Below are 13,992 nucleotides of genomic sequence, written 5' to 3'. Positions count from 1 at the left end.
GGTACCACTAACATCAATGGGGGCCCAACAGTTTGGGATAGTCCAACAAGGGAAGATGGTTTGAAAAATTGGATATAACAATGGGCCCTTTAGGGTATGGTTTTCAACAGTTGGACGTTTTAACCACCACTATTCCTATGGTGCAGTCTACTTGGGATTTGGATCTAACCCTCAATGGGGCCCACGGCCCTATGAGATCTGGAAGAATGATGATCAACATATCAATAACACATACATTATGGTGGGACTCTACTCAAGGCTGGGTAAAAGAGAGGATGGGGAGATGGGCTTCATGGTGGGCCCTAGGATGGTTCCCAATGGTGGACATTTAACCACCGTTTACAACGTGGACATTTAACCATCATTGCTTCCAAGGTGTGGCCCATTTGGAACTTAGAATCTAACTACAATGGGGTCCACGACCCTTATACTAGCTAGAAAATGGATGGGCTACATATACATCATGGTGGAATCATACATCACACTTGAGCCTCACACATACAATGGACCTTCAAACATATAATGGGTCTTATATACATCATAATGGGTCTTATATACAGGCCGCTTTGCATCACAATGGCCCTTATACATGGGCCGCATATTCATCACATTGGGCCTCACATAAGGCCACATATATATCACATTGGGCCTCACCACATGGGCCTTATATACATCACATTGGGCCTCACATAAGGCCATATATACATCATAATAGGCCTCATCACTTGGGCCTCATATACATCAAGTAGACCGCATCACATGGGCCACATATACATCACATTGGGCCTCATCAAATGAGCCATAAATACATCACATTGGGCCTAATCAATGGGCCATCAATACATTACATTGGGCCACACCACCTGGGCCTCAAATATATCACAATGGGCTTCATTACTTGGGCTGCGTATACATCATAATGAGCCTCATCATATGGGCCATAATTACATCATAGTTGGGCCTCACGCATAGGCCTTGCATGTCGAAATGGGCCTCATCAACTGGACCGCAATACATGGGCCGCACTATAAATAGTCGCAAACATAATGATCGAAAGATCATCTGGACCATACCACAAATAACAGTGGTGATAATGATCTCCACCGTTAAAACCCCACAGGACCCACCATAACATTTATTTTCCATCCAATCTATCCATACGGTCACAAAGACCTAGCTTAAGGGGAAAACCAAATATCATTTTAATCCAAAACTTCTGTGCTCCCAAGGAGTTTCAATGGTGGACGATCAATCCCACACTGATTATTGCAGTGTGGTCTGCCTGACCAACGGTTGGATAAAATATATACATCAAGGCGTGGGTCCCACATATCTAGCCATCTGGACGGTGGATGGATGGTGTGGATATCACACCTACCTCGTGATTAGACCCATAGAACTTGGGACGTCAATCAACAGCTATATAGTTGGTGTATGCGTACCACCAGCCAATCCTCTTCACAGGTGGATCCCACGTGGGGCCCACCATAATGTTTATCTTCCATCCCATCTGTTCACAAGGTCATAGGACCCAAAAGAAAGTTCAATGGTAGACGTTCAATCTCCTGCTACTTTTCGGTTGTGTGGACCACCTGAGTTCCGTGAACAGCTGATTTTTGGGGTATCCCAATATATAAAGGGGACCCATCGAACGCACGGTGTAGATGTTCAACATACATCATGGTGGGGCCCACCGTCCCTACCTGTTTTACAAGCAGCAGGACGCTGCTTGTTGCAGCAGCAGCGTCAACCCCCCTTTTTTTCTTTTGTTTTTATTGCAGATTGTCATAGGTGGGGCCCACACCAGGAGGATCCACTCCTGCCGGTTGGGTTCCCGGGCTCGAGACAAGCCTAACAAGCCCAATATAGGATATGTTTTGACCCACAGAAACATCACAGCAGCCCCTGATAATTTTTCACTATTAAAATAATGTTTTAGATGGTGTGGCCTACCAGAGTTTTGGATTAGCTTCATTTTTCGACTCAACGCCTAAAATGAGCTGGGAAATAGGGTGGACGGTGTGGATTAAATATATGCATCATGGGTGACACCCACAGAACTTGTAAATGTTAACACAACAACTTTATTGCTGTTGTACCCGTACACCAGCCAATTTGCTACAAGCAGTGGGTCCTATGTGACCATACATCACGATGGATCCACATGTGTCTGGGGCCCATGCTGCTGGGTAGCACAGATAAAATACATATATCATGGGTGGGCCCCACAGAATTTGTTGAAGTCAATACCACAACTGTATAGCTATGGTCCCCACCGTCCATCAATACATGCTAGGTGGGCCACGATCAAACACAAAAAAAGGGGAGAGAGAGAGAGAGAGAGAGAGAGAGAGAGAGAGAGAGTGTGTGTGTGTGTGTGTGTGTGTGTGTGTGATGGAGGGACCCCGACACTATGGGCCCTCCCTTCCATGCATACAACATACATCAAGTAGGTCCCATTACATGTGGGCCCACCAAATCAAAATCAACGGTGGAGATTCCTTCTCCACCAAAATGCAAGGTCTAGATGACCCTTCGCAATGGTAAAATAAACATCATGATGGGGTCCATGGAGAATGGCCCTATCATGGGATGATCATATGAATCATGGTGGGCCATCGGCTACACTTAGGGTCTAAAGTGAGATCCATACCATTGATCGGTAGGCCCCAATTGGCCCATCATTAAAAACACAATCTAACCTACAAATCACCCACCGATTCCGCTTCTTCTAGGTTCCTTGGAATGTTAGGACCCTTGGCTTCGACTTTGATGGAGGATGATGGAGATTGAAGGGTAGAGATGAGAGTTGATGGGGTAGGAAGTGGGCCACACACATGGCTTTCTCTCCTTGGGAATGCTTGGACGTCCACACCTCTCTTGGTTGCTTGGGATGGGTGGAGAAAGAGGGAGAGAGGGGGTGATTGTAAGAGTGATGGATGGGTGATGGGTGTGAGTGATCGGTGTAGTGATGGATGGAGTGATGTAAAGGTTGGCTTTGGGGGTGTTGTTTGTCTTGGAGGAAAAAAAAAGCACGGGTTTGAGATGTGATGTGTACTTGATTGATTGATTGATGTAATGAATTAGGTAAAGAATCTCTCGAAATTTGCAATGCGCGGGTTTGAGATATAATTAGTCCCTGGATAAAACACGTGTATCATGCATGGTGGAGTCCCCATAGCTTTAACACCATCTACCGGCTGGCGCTGGGTCGCAAGCCAAGCCGCATTCCCCAATGGGACTCATGCGTGCCCACCCATGTATGTAGGGATGAGGATTGCGAGACTACACTCCAGTTTTAAGTCCATACAAGTAGGGCCCAGAGTTCATTGACCTAAACCATTGGTTCGTTAGATATACCCAATGGTAGAATCTTGGCATTAAGAATGACCGTTAAAAAATAGCTGTAGATTAAAATGAAATAAGAATGAGATTGGTGGCTAGGATTTTCCAATCTGGATGGATTATTATGCATGTGATCCATCCATGTTGGGGAACAAAAACAACGGTCTGGATTACTGAAGCATGGCTCCCATTTATCAGAGTCGAAACTCGCTTGCAATGACTCGAGTAGCGTTTCCGGTTACTGTTCCAATTTATCGCGACAAGTTGAAAATCTCGGCGTTATGTGGATTAGGTGCGGCCCCAGGTTTACCAAAGACGGTGCGGCCCTTACTGTGGGTCCCACCTTGATGATGTATTCTATATCCACGCCGTCATTTAATAGTATAATACAAAAAAATAAGAAGGTGGACCATACTAGGAAACAGTGGTAATTGAATGTCCTACCATTAAAAATCTCCTAGGGCTCATTGTAATGCCCTACGTATTGTTTATTTTCTATCCAACCTGTTGATAAGGTCATACAAAGCTGTTTAAAAAGAAAAAAACAAATATTAGCTTGATCCAGAACTTTTCTGGCTCATTAATGATCAATCACCAATTTTTTCTAGGTTACGGTCAACCTGAAAATTTGATCTGCTTCTTTTTTGGGATCATACCATAAAATAATCTGAAAAAAAATGGATAGACGGTGTGGATATATAATTAATACATCAAGGTGGGCCCCATGGTAAGGGCGGCACCGTCCTGGGCGAGCTAGGGCCCGCACCTAATCCGCTCCCCAACGGGACCTAAATCCCTGCATCTCCCTCTGTCGCTCCCGTTGTATTCCCGTTCGACCGTTAAAAATTCAAATCTCCAACTGCAGAAATCTCAAAAGCCTCCCGCTCTCTCTCTCTCTCTCTCTCTCTCTCTCTCTGTGTCTCTCATGCAATGACGGACAGTAAAGATCTTCACCAATCTTCTTCCTCCTCTTCCGCCCTCGAATGGCAGAAGATTTTCAACGCCCTAGTCCAGATGCTGCAATCCCAACAATCCCAGGTCGAAACCCTAGCCAAGGATCGTCAGCTTCTCCAAGATCGCATTCACATCCAGCACCAGCACTGGCTCTCCGACGTCCGTCTCCTCCAAGATCATCTCTGTCAGGTTCTTCATTTCTTCGCTTCTTTTGAAATCGAAAAAAGAAAAGGAAAAAAATCAAACATATTCCCTCCTTCGTTATTTGTAATTTTAGGGTTTCTTTTCTCCCTTACAGGCTAAGAGTTCTTTGATGGAGGCGGATATGGGCCGCACACTTGAGGCAGTCAAATCGGATCTTGTGGTTGGAATGGTGCAGGGAGAGGCATTCTTCTATAAGATGAAATCAGGTCCGTTTCTCTTCTTGACCCTTGAACTTGGGTTTCCATCTCTGTCCTTTCTCTCTCAATTTGGGTCTTTTCTGGATTCTCTTCTTCAATTGATGTATTGCCCCCGAGAAAGGAGTTCAAAACCCAACTTTTTATTTTCCTACTGTGAGATATAGTCTTATACAGCAATGCTATGGCTACTCATGAGAGAAGCCAGCCGAATTCTACTCACCGCATGTGGCATTTGTGTGAGATTGAGGGTGTCGGCAGCTGGGAGTTACTAAAAATGTGAAGCTGCTTGCCTTGTCACCCTGAGCCCGTGCGACACATCATGATGTTTGTGTTATATCCACTTGGTCTGTCCATTTCACCAGCTCATTCTAGGACATGAACCCAAACATGGTGGAGATCTAACAGTCAACCTGGGCCACACCACAGGAAACAGTGGGGTGGAAACACCAACTGTTGAACCAACCTGGGGCTGATTGTGATGTTTATATATCATCTAACCTGTTCATGAGGTGATTCCACCTGGATGAAGGAAAAACACAACTATCAGCCTGATACAAAACTTCTGTGGTCCCCAAGAAGGTTTCAATGGTGGGTGTTCAATTGCCACTGTTTTTGTGGCATTGCCCACTTGAGTTTTGGATCTCTCTCATGTTTGGACTCCTATCGTAAAATTAGGTGGCAATACAGATGGACAGAGTGCATATAATACAAACTTCACAGGGCACCCCATAGGGCTTGGGGTTACAGGCAATTCCATCTCAGAAAATGTGCCATGGAAAATCAGGTTGGTCCTGTCTATCAGATGGGCCACACCTGCACGTTGCATGTGGACCATTAGTCAATTCTTTTAGCTGCTCATTCATTCATGCATATGTGGGTGTTTGGTGACTGAACCATCCTGACTTTAGGGCATGGGCCTATGCAGTGGGGCCATCAGATAAACGGCCGAGAAGTTGAGTTGATTTGTATGGCTACTCTCAGGAGAGGAGCAATCATTTTTGTCAATTTTTATTTATTTATACCATTAATACAGTTTAACCCAAAACGAAGAAAGAAGTAAAGATGTTCTTGTTGGAACATGAGAATAAACTTCTTTTCCTGTTAAATAATTTGGGTGCCTTTTGTTTTTCTGTTTTTGGTTTGTTCGTTTGGTTTAATTAGAAGAGAGTATTCATGTGGTCTGCCATCCACAATGCATCGCATGCCACTGTACCATATGATTTGTATTCATTGATGCTCAACTTCTGTTACACCTGCTTGATTAGTTGATACATTGGGCTTGTTAAATGCAGTTCGTCTAAACTATTGGTGTGGGAGTGAGTGTCTTCTTAGGTGGTTTCAGAAGAAGAATAAGAAGCAAAGTATTGAAAGTTGAAATATACTTTTGTTCTTAAAAGGGATATCTGCCCCATTTTATTTAAGTGGAAAGGGAGCTTAGCTTTCTGGGCCGCCTACGTAGCTGACACCTGAGGCTCTGATTGATAGAAAAGGAAAGTGCCAACCCATGTTTTGTGTTGGTCTGCAAGTGAAAAAACAGGTGGCTTATCTCCACACACACAATCTGAGGGGATCAGATAATTTCGTGGATCAGTGGATGATAAACGCCTTACAGTTTTGGACAATCTGGGAAAGGAGGATGCCCATTAGAGTAACAACGGTAATTTGCATGGGTCCCAAATTGAAAATGGGTTGACCATTGCCTCCTTTAATGAGAACTGTGGAGACCAAATAATCTGGTGAACTGGTATACTTCATCAAATGTGTTTACTGATGGTAGTGGCATGAAAATTCGGAGTAAGATGGGAAAGGAGGTTTCATGTTGAATGAAACATTTAGTGTTTGATAGCTACATTTGGTCCCTTTCTTTAGGTTTTCTTGTCTTAATGGCTATCTTTTTTGTATAGAAAAGAGTGGAATTGAATTTGTACTATGACAGTATTTTCTAAAGGAAAGATAAAGTAAATTACTTCATGTTGATGTTAATAATTAGGATATTCTAGAGCAGTTCAAACTTTCTACATCGATTCTTGATTATATTAATTTTCAAAGTTTAAATTTTAGCTATGGTAAGGACATGCAGTTTCTGTCTTTCTTTGTAATATTCCTTAACATTTATATAATTGTTGGTTTTGAATGGATAGACTGAAGTTGAGATAATGTGCCCTCTTAGGCCTAAACGTTTTAGAATGGCTAACTTTATATTGTAATTAATAGTTTAGAGAAATAATTTGCATGTGGGTTTGGAGTTTCTGAACTGAACCCTGTTCTACTTTTATTTATTTATTTATTATTATTTTTTTAATATATATTTATGTGCAAAGCAGAAAGGTCAGGGAGTGACTTGGAGGACTTGCAACAGGTTGTTGACTACTTGGGTCGCAAACTCTCAGAGAGAGAGGTATGTAATTTTAACTTTATTGAATTATTCTTCATTTATGGAGTCTGAAGTCCCTTGAATACTGTCTGAATTCCGCTTGATTGCTTTTATTGATTTGTAGGAAAAGTCAGAGCTAAGTATTCAAGGAATGGATAAACGAAAGGGAGGTGATAAAGACTTGAAGACTGGTAGAAATGCAAAGGAAGAGGATAAGCGTACCAAGACTTTGCAAGAAGAAATACGAAGATTAAAGAGTGCAAATGAAAAGCTTAATTCTCAGAAAAGTGCTGAGATCTCTGCATTGTTAGCAGAAAGGAATTTTGTGTGGAACCAGTTTAAAAGGATGGAAAGCGATTATACCAATCTCTTGAAGAGTAAGCGCATTGAAGTTGAACATGCTAATGAAAGCATAGAAAAGATTCAACTTAGTGTTGAGACATTGCAGTCATCGAACAAAGAAAAGGATGAGGCCATCTTCAAATTAAAAGCAGACCTGGCTAAACATAAGATGGAATTAGAATCACTGAGAAGCTCAAGAAAGATAGTTGCTAGTTGTCCCAGGATGGATTCAACTAGTTTCAGCTTGAAAAATACGACCAACAGTGGGAGGCAAAAGCGGCATCTTCTTAACAACAAACCAGATGGATCACAACCCTCCAATTCAGCAAAGAGTGTTGAGCAGGCAAGTGACTAATTTTTATCTTTTGGAATTTCATTCAGATCTTTGCTAATCCCACATGAACCTCTCTGCACACCTCTTGCATGATACCATTTCTGCTATTCATTATGTCGCTGACTTTGCCCAGAAGTCAACTTATATGGTTGGCTACATGTGTACAAAAACACTGGATGGTTTAAAAGAAGTTTCCGGCAGTTCAACATGAACATGTGGCTTCCCATGAAGTGGGTTGGCCCCCCACTATGTAGCTGTGGGCTAGAAATCAGCTCAGTCAACTCATTAGGTGGGTCACACACACACACATGCCTCTGGTTTCCTGTGCACTAGGCCATAAAGTGGCAATTTACGGTCTAGTTTGTTGACCGGAGCAGGTGGCCCTCACCGTGATGTGTATGTGTAATCCATTTCGTCCAATAGATGAAGAATCCCGGTTTTAGCTTAGGGCCTAAAAATCAACCCTATTCGTGATTTAGGTGGGCTCCACAGTAATGTATGGTCAAAACAAATGCACACACGTTAGGCTTGGTTTGCGTATTATACAGTGAGGCGTGCACCACCCTTTACCATGTTGTGAAGACTCCATGGGGCCCACTATGATGTGTATGTTCTATCCACACCGTCCATCCGTCTTGCTCGATCATTTTTGGGCATGCAACCAAAATTGAAGTATATCTAAAGTTGTAGTGAACCACACCACATCAACCATGTGAATTGACTGCCCACCGTTCAAAACTTCTTTAGGGCCATAAAAATATTGGATCAAAGTGATATTTGTGTTTTCCTTCATCCAGGGCTACGCGACCTTAGTAACAGGTTGGATGACAGATGAACATCAATGTGGGCCCTAGGATGGTTTCAATAGTGGACATCATTATCTTCACTGTTTTCTGTGGTGTGGTCCACTTGAGCTTTGGATATGCTTAAGTTTTGGGCTCATGCCCTAAAATGATATGGAAAAATGGATCAATGATATGGGTAAATAACATACATTAGGGTGGGCCCCATTGAGTCTTCACCACCGTGTAAATGATCGTGAGTTCCTCACTCCTCACTGCATAGTCAATTCTTATCACATAACGTAAAAGCCATTTAAATTTCCCCAGGTAAGGGGTGGTCCAATGCAAGTGGATTGATCATTATATATTTTCGAAATCCACTCCGACTATCAGGTGAGTTGCTTTAGTTGTAAGGCTAAAAAAGCAGCCCCAACTGTGATTCAGGTGGACTGCAAATGGGAAATAGTGTACGGAGCAAAACTTACCCTCCAACTTGTTTCCCTTGATATGGCCCACATGAGATTTGGACCTGCTTCATTTTTTGGATCATGCCCTAAAATGAATTTTCAAAACGAATGAATGACATGCATATTAGAAAAATACATCACAGTGGGCCCATTAGGGATCCCACCCACCTCGGTGGATATGGGGATCCCATCAAAGCCGCTCCTGGTCCTTCCCTAGCGTGGGATGGGTTGGGCCCGACTTGACATGTATGTGAAATCCACTCTGATCATAAGGTGTGCGATAAGAATTTACTAATAGGGCTTAAAAATCACGCACATTAATAATTCAACTGGGCCATATAAGTGGAAATAGTGAAGGGAACACCCACCGTCTGAATAATTTCACTTGGTATGGCCCACATAAATCATGTACGGGCCTAAAGTTTTGTGCCGTGAATGTATTGTTAAGAGGCAGCTAATAGTTGGAGTATATTTCACACATAAACATCACGGTGAGCCTTGTAAAAATTAAACAATAGGCGTCCCTTCTTCCACTATTTTGGAGTCTATTTCACACATAAACATCACGGTGAGCTCTATAAAAATTAAACAATAGGCATCCCTTCTCCCATTGTTTCTCTTGGTGTGGCCTACATAAACCATGAAGTTGCCTGTTCTTTTGCCCCTACAGTTAAATTACCAGCAAGAACCTAATGATTGGAATGGATTTCACTAACACATCATCGTAACAACCACGCCAGCCCACCCACTCTAAGTACATTAGCATGGTGCGCACAAAGGTCTCCCACGGTATAGTGCGCAGGAGACCATTACTCTCTCTCTATATATAATATTATAAAAAGTAGGCCTTCGTGCCTACTTTTTAGGCTAGGTCATCCACATGGTGGGCCCCCCCTGATTTACAAATCCAATGTCCTATGTAATTGCCAGCTTGGCATATGTGTTTGCATATAGATGTGCATGCAGGCTGAGCAACACTCTTGTTCATGAGTAAGTTTTTGATTTACATGATTATTGGCATTTTGGTTGTGAAAGGCTGCTTTCTCTCTTAATGATATTTAGGAAAGATTGGTGAATATGATTGTATACATTAGGCTGTTGCTATCTTTTGTTTATGTTGTAATGGGTGTTTTGTTCTGATTTTTAGTTGTGATGGTTGATTATGATGTGTAGACATTAGAGGCATGTAACCATGTTGTTTTTGTGTATTAATCAGTTTGTTTGATATTCTTTTTGTATTTTTTTTCTATTTTAGAGCTAATTACGTTGACAATGAAAAATAAAAAATAATATATATATATATATATATATATATATATATATATATATATATATATATATATATATATATATATTTCCAATTTGTAGTTATGATGGTTGATTATCATGTGTAGACATTTAGAGGAAGCAAATCTATTCTATACCCAATATATACTAATACGCAATGGGGGTTGGTCCCATTTTTTGTATTAATAAGGTTTTTTTTTTTTTAATGATATTTTTCCTATTTTCAGAACTAATTATGTTGAAAATGAAAAATAAAAAAGTATATATATTTTTTCTGATTTGTAGTTGTGATGGTTGATTATGATGTGTATTGGAGGCATGTAATGTTGTTTGTGTATTAATTAGTTTGTTTGATGTATATTTTTTTATTTTTTATTTTTGGAACTAATTATGCTGAAAATGAAAAAATAAAAATAATTATTTTTTTTGTTCCGATTTGTAGTTGTGATGGTTGATTATGATGTGTAGATGCTACAGGCATCTAACCATATTCTTTTCTTATATTAATTAGTTAATTTGATACACACACACACACACACACACACACACACACACACACATATTTGGAGCGATTTTTGGATGTATAGCAATTATAGGTTTATATTTTTTCATTTTGAGCAGGTTTTGGAGCTTGATAGTTGATTTGTTCTTAATTAGAAGCTACTTATTTACTTTAGTCTTTCAATTGAGCATTTGGATTTTGGACTTGATTATTTGATTAGGATTATTAAATAGCCTTTTAGTACTTGGATTCTCATATATTTTATTTACACTTCACTTAGACTTATATTTGGAATTAGACTCTTATAGGCCATAACTAGTAAGAAAATGGCAGGCCAATAAGGAAGTGAGGATATTAGATGACGGCATTGTGAGAAGGTGAGTGGTATTAGGCATCAAATGAAATGCAACTATTGTGATAGATTGATAAATGGTGGAATCATGTGACTTAGACAACAATTGGCACATCAAAATGGTCAAGTCGTGGGGTTTATCAAAGTGTCGAGAGAGATGATCTTGATGCAATAAACTTTGGATGAGTTGAGAGGGAAACGAGCTGCTCTGTAGAAGAAGAAAAATGAAGTTCTGGAAGCTGCTTGACAGGAGGTGTTTCGTCCTAATTATATGAGTTTTTGTGATGAGGAGAATGTTAAATTTGATGAAGATTTAGATAGGCCATAACTAGTAAGAAAATGGCTGGCCAATAAGGAAGTGAGGATATTAGATGATGGCATTGTGAGAAGGTGAGTGGTATTAGGCATCAAATGAAATGCAACTATTGTGATAGATTGATAAATGGTGGAATCATGTGACTTAGACAACAATTGGCACATCAAAATGGCCAAGTCGTGGGGTGTACCAAAGTGTCAAGAGAGATGATCTTGATGCAATAAAGTTTGGATGAGTTGAGGGGGAAATGAGCTGCTCTGTAGAAGAAGAAAAATAAGTTCTGGAAGCTGCTTGACAGGAGGTGTTTCGTCCTAATGGGTTTTCGTGATGAGGAGAGTGTTAAATTTGATGAAGATTTAGATAGGGAAGTAACTATATGGCTAGGAGAGAGTGTGCACACTGCTTGTAAAGATCAAGAATGTCGTGACATGTTTGGCTAGAAGGGGTCCCACGTGACGGGAGACATCTTCACGTGATGCTCTCGTAGATGTGGATGTGGAGTCTAGGAGAGCCTCATGTGGATGTGGGTTCCGAAAACACAAAAAAATACAAAACAAACTGATTAATAAAAATAATCAACCTAATGACGTGCTTCTAATCTCTACACATCATAATTAATTATTAGCACTACAAATTAAAAAAAAAGGGCATAAATACCACATTTTCGAATTTTTGGAAAATGACCCCTGGAGCTTCGATTTGTCTAAATCGTTTCAATCTCAAGTTTTATTCCTAAAAACTATAGCAAGGGTAGTCGAAATTTGATGGATAATGGATTTGGCAAGGTCTTGGAATTAAAAACAGCAAAAACAATGAGAAAATGACATTTAAATAGGGAAAAAAATACTCGCCATTTTCGTGACTGCTACAATCCTTTTTGGACCATTACAGAGCGTCATGGCTGTTATGCCCCGAAATGGTCGTTAAAGTTTCCAATTCAGGGGGTCAACGATTTAACGTCGTATCGCGCAACTGTATTGGCTGCACTGTAACTGTTTTTGCACATCTTGGACTGGACCTGCTCGCATGCACCAAAAATCTCCCATATGGGAAAACCCAAATTCTTCAACTGTTTGCAATTTAATAGAAAGGTGAGAGATAAAACATGGTGACCATCCATATGCAACAAAGACACGGCCAAATATTCAAGCAACCACTAGGAAGCATGGGGCGTCCACAATATTAACATAATATCAGTTTCTTGTACGAACAGAAAACTTGGATGTAATGTTGATATTCTTTGGTCGAGCATTGTATTGTACCTCTTGCTGCGTCTCTTCAGTTTCGACAGTTGAGCTGAGGAAACATATGATATTCTTCGGTTGAGGATTTTATTGTACCTTTTGCCATGTCTCTTCAGTTTTGACGGTTGAGCTGAGGAAACATATGAAGCGTAATTGATGATGGATGGTTGATTTTCTGTTTACTTTGAGAGGGAGGGAGGGAGGGAGGGAGGGAGGGACTGGGCTGTACCCATGTGTCTCCAACCTGATAAGTAGACCGGGCTGTGCCTGATGAATGGCACGTAACTCACACACATCCATCTTCTTCAATTAACTTAGTACATTCAGATATGAATTGTGGCATGTTCTTGTGATGAGAAGGATTCTAATATCCAAAGTATGTATTGTGCATCATCAGGGATCTAAAAGAAGTTCAAAGATGAGAGGAACAGAAGCAGTTTCCATGTCAGGGACCCCAAGATTGTTCTCATCTTCCTTTAAAGTCCCCAAACTCAAGATTTCTTGCTCACCTCATCGTGTGTAAGTTGACTCCTTTTTATCTTCCTATTCTGTTTTCTAATGGCCAATTCTGATAAGGAATTCCATGCCCTTCAATTGCTGAGTGTCCCTCACACTAACAGCTAGCTGAAAGCCTGTATTGTATCTTTGTAATGTTGATGTGTTATATATTTATGTATTTGAAGCTCAACTCTGTTTCATTTGCCCCAAAAAAACTCTGATTGATTACTGCAAACTGAGGTTTTCTAATTCCACCTGTGCATTGCCCGGCCCATCTACATGCAGGCATGTGCAGTGAGCGTCCAAGCCATCAGCAGGTGGACCCCGCCATGTACATTCCCTTGCCCACAAGTCATGACAGTCTGCTCCTCATTGGGGCATGTCTAAAAAACAAGGTTTCTTTGACAGTGACAGCCATTTGTAAAGTGCTCTGGCCAACATGATGAGTGGACTGGCCTGATTTTTGGACCAGGGCATCTATGACATGGTAAACATGTCAGGTGTGCTTGGTCCTTGAGTGCGTGCAAGGCATCTTTGCATGTGGATGGGCTAGGAAATCATGCTTGTGGCATTAGGAAATTGTAGAAGATGTGAAATTCCTATATTTGAGTTCATTACAAGTCAAGGTTGCATTTGGACTGTAGTTCAAAAACCCAAAAACTCGACTCGACTCGATGTTAAGCTGGGTTGGGTTGACTCAAAGACTCCTCGACTCGACTCCATATTTAGTTTTGTAAATTGAAAATATTAGGGATGGAAATTGATATAGTTCAATTTGTCATAGGTAGCATAAA

General features: G+C 40.9%; 1 protein-coding gene across 1 annotated transcript; it reads left to right on the top strand.

Moving 5' to 3' along the window:
* The first annotated feature begins 4,057 nt into the window (after nucleotides 1–4,057).
* Nucleotides 4,058–13,388, top strand: LOC131237356 (uncharacterized). The gene is made up of 5 exons (XM_058235072.1): nucleotides 4,058–4,488; nucleotides 4,598–4,709; nucleotides 7,025–7,098; nucleotides 7,199–7,759; nucleotides 13,098–13,388. The coding sequence occupies exons 1-5, from the start codon at nucleotides 4,276–4,278 to the stop codon at nucleotides 13,221–13,223; spliced, it is 1,086 nt and encodes a 361-aa protein (XP_058091055.1). The 5' UTR covers nucleotides 4,058–4,275; the 3' UTR covers nucleotides 13,224–13,388.
* The last annotated feature ends 604 nt before the right edge of the window (nucleotides 13,389–13,992 follow it).

Source organism: Magnolia sinica, chromosome 2 (genome assembly GCF_029962835.1).
Source record: "Magnolia sinica isolate HGM2019 chromosome 2, MsV1, whole genome shotgun sequence".
Taxonomy (NCBI): Eukaryota; Viridiplantae; Streptophyta; class Magnoliopsida; order Magnoliales; family Magnoliaceae; genus Magnolia; species Magnolia sinica.
This window is presented reverse-complemented; position numbering and strand designations above follow the sequence as displayed.